The sequence below is a fragment of the Puma concolor genome, chromosome E2 (assembly GCF_028749965.1).
Source record: "Puma concolor isolate L17-30 chromosome E2, mPumCon1.1.hap2, whole genome shotgun sequence".
Taxonomy (NCBI): domain Eukaryota; kingdom Metazoa; phylum Chordata; class Mammalia; order Carnivora; family Felidae; genus Puma; species Puma concolor.
Window position 1 is genome coordinate 1,014,021 of NC_141681.1, and position 3,070 is coordinate 1,017,090.

General features: G+C 55.4%; 1 protein-coding gene across 9 annotated transcripts in view; it reads left to right on the forward strand.

The window, feature by feature from the left end:
- The window catches only part of FANCA (FA complementation group A), a 60,134-nt gene that overhangs the window by 56,571 nt on the left and 493 nt on the right, over positions 1-3,070 (forward strand). For 5 of the 9 annotated variants that reach the window (XM_086688563.1, XM_086688562.1, XM_086688564.1 and 2 more), the window contains 5 exons: positions 138-276; positions 1,504-1,581; positions 1,869-1,971; positions 2,442-2,517; positions 2,763-2,919. In XM_086688563.1, coding sequence (XP_086544689.1) covers positions 138-276; positions 1,504-1,581; positions 1,869-1,971; positions 2,442-2,517; positions 2,763-2,919 — 553 coding nt within the window. Of the gene's footprint in view, positions 1-137; positions 277-1,503; positions 1,582-1,766; positions 1,995-2,441; positions 2,938-3,070 lie in introns of those variants that run through there. The other 4 variants (XR_015244562.1, XM_086688567.1, XM_086688566.1 and 1 more) reach the window with 4 other exon arrangements.

The window sequence follows — 3,070 nt, forward strand, 5'->3', positions numbered from 1 at the left end:
GGCTCTGAAGCCCCTCCCTGCACGACGTGAAGGTGGGCAGGGCTGGCGTCCTGACAGTTACGGGACCAAGGACTGGAGGTTTTCGACCACGACGGGGTTTTGAGGCTTCTGTGGTGACACACGTCCCTATCTCCTAGCTGCCTCCTCCCTGACACGGCATCCCCTGCGCCTGGCCCGGCCTGGCTCTCTGCTGCCGCACTTTACTTCGAAATCCAGCGAGCCGGGAAAGACAGCGTCAAGAGCCAGCTGGAGAGGCTGGGCTGCCAAGGAGAGGAGGCAAGATACGAAATTCTCTCACTTGTCTTTTCTGGCAAGCTTGCTTCTGACCCGTGCTCTGACCAGCTGCGTTTCTCATGGTTCACCTGAACTGGGCTTTTCCAAGGAGAGACAGGAAGGGCGGGGTCGTCCTGACTTGATGAGGAAGTGAAGTTTACCAGGTTGACAGGTTTAGTGATACTTGACCATCAAGTTCCCTTTTGATCTTACTCGTGTCCTCTCCACAAGCCGCTGCCCCGCGGGGCCTTCTGCGCTCCTGTTTGCACAGCCGGGGTCCCTCCAGGGTCTCCCCAGCTAAAGCACTGGTAAACTGGAAAGTCAGAGCACCCGGCCAGGGTGGGGGTGGGGGGGATGTTCAGTCGCTTAAGCGTCTGACTCTTGATTTCAGCTCAGGCCATGATCTCAGGGTTCCTGAACTCAAGCCCCGCCTCCATCGGGCCCTGTGCTGACAGCGTGGAGCCTGCTTGGGATTCTCTCTCCCTCTCTCTGACACTCCCCCGCCTGCACGCTCTCTCTCTAAATAAACCTAAAAGTCAACCTGTCCAGGCTCTGGACGTACACACCTGCCTGAGGTTTTTGGTAACTATAATTTAATGTGGAAAAACCCACAAGGGAGTTTCTTCTAAGTTTATTTTATTGAAAGTGATTTTAGTGGCTCCAAGTCTCCCAGGCCTGTGTGAGCTGAGGGGACAGTGTCCAGACAGACCCCACCCAGCCAGGGTGTGTTCCAGCGGGTTGTGGCAGGTGGGCCCCTGCCTCTGGTCAGGGTGGGACGTGTGGGTTTTTCTCTAGGGATTTTATAAACTTCTCCACAAGAAGCTAAGGAGTGAGGCTGGGCTGGGCGTAGTGCCCTGCAGCTCAGGGACAGCAACAGCCTGGTGTTTCACTGCTCTCACTTGTGCAAGCCGTGTTTAAAGACTCATATAAAATGACCCAGTCGGTAAAAATTTATTCTCGAATTGTCTCTTTAAAATTTTTCTTCATAAGATCCACTTAGAGGAAAAAAAGAACAATGTCCTTACTTAGAATTACTTTTTGAGGATACAATGTAGGGAATTTTATTTAAGTTTATATATTTATTTTGGGGGAGGGAGAGAGAATCCCAAGCAGGCTCTGAGCTGTCCATGCGGAGCCCACACGGGGCTTGATCCCATGAACCGTGAGGTCCTGAGCTGAGCCGAGCCATGAGGCGCCCCAGGAATTTAAGTGCACCTGCTTTGTTTGCAGCTGCTGGTGTTCCTGTTTTTCTTTTCCTTAATGGGCCTGCTTTCATCACATCTGACCCCACACGGAAGACCTCGTCAGGTAAGGTGACCTTTCCCACCGCGGGCCTGCATGACACCCCTGAGACCTCCTCAGTAGGGTGTCTGGGAGGACAGCCCCGGAACCTCTGTCTTGAAGGGTTTCTCAAAAGCGAGAACCCCTAGACCTGTCCTTTGAGGTCTTACTTCAGGACTCAGGCACGAGGGTCCCTGGCCTGTTCCCCCTAGTCACCATTTAAGGCTCACAGGACACACGAAGGCTCCCCAGCGTGTGTGGCTGTGCGGATACTCACGACCTTCTAGTCAGCCTCCCTCTTCTGTGGGCCACAGGCTGTTGACACCCCGAAGGCTTTGGACATTTGTGCTGAGATTCTGGGGTGTTTGGAGAAGAGGAGGGTATCCTGGCTGGTGCTCTTTCAGTTGACAGAGACAGGTAAGAGGCCACTGAGACTTGATAGCAGGGGACGACGGCCTGCGTCTGTCCTAGTTAGCCATCCAGGAACACAAGTGACCCAGCAGAGAGACAGGTTGTGATCCCCACTTCTTAATCTTTCTTCAGAAATAACTTTCAGATGATTAAGAACGGGACCTTGGGCCTGACTTTACTAACTCATTTCCCAAAGTGTATCTTCTTGCCAAATACACAAGCCACATCTTGGGATAAATGCAGAATAAACTCATTGAAAGGACAAAAGAATCCCATGGGGGTGCTGAGTCCCAGGGTGCCGCTAGGCCTTCAGGTTGGGGACAGGGGGTCTGCCTGCCTCCGCCACCAGCCCTGCTCTTCCAGAATGAGGACGTCGCCCCTCGTCGCCAGGCTCCTGACGTTCCGTGAACGTGCCGACCCTAGGGTAGGCGGGCACCCACGGAGCTGACTAAAGCCATCCCCTCTCGGTGTTGCAGGTGGCGGCCTGGGCCACGTCCTCCTCCGCCTGGCCCCAGATCAGTATGTCAGACTGCTGCCGTTCGCCTTCTACAGGTAACTGCACTGACTTCCCGGGTTGCTGCCAGAGCGATCCGGGAAGGAGTTCGTGCCCGCAGGGTCGTGCGTGGTCAGAGGAGGTGGTCCTCCCCGTCCCCCGGCCCTAGATCTCAGTACCACGGCGTGTCTCCCTCCAGACGGGAAAGATGCCTGTGACGTCATTCCTCAGATGAGCAGCTGCCGTGCTGATTGCCACTCACCTCTGTGAGGTCTTAGAGTCACTTGTGTCTCCTTATCTTCAGCCTTCTCTCCTACTTTGACGAAGACGCCCTCACCAGGGAGGATGCCTTCCTGCACGTTGCCGTCGACATGTACCTAAAGCTGATCCGTCTCTTCGTGGCCGGGGAAACCAGTGCACTCTCCACCGTAGCCAGCAGGAGCCGGGAGCGCCGGGGCCAGGCAGGTGACACGCCTCACAGCCCCGTGCAGCCAGCTCTCCGGGGCTTGAGGCCTGTGACAGCCCAGCCCCTACTGGCACGGTGAGCAGATGAGGGCATCCTAACTCATCACGGGATCCCCTGACCTGTGGCTTTACCTGTCCTCTCTTCAG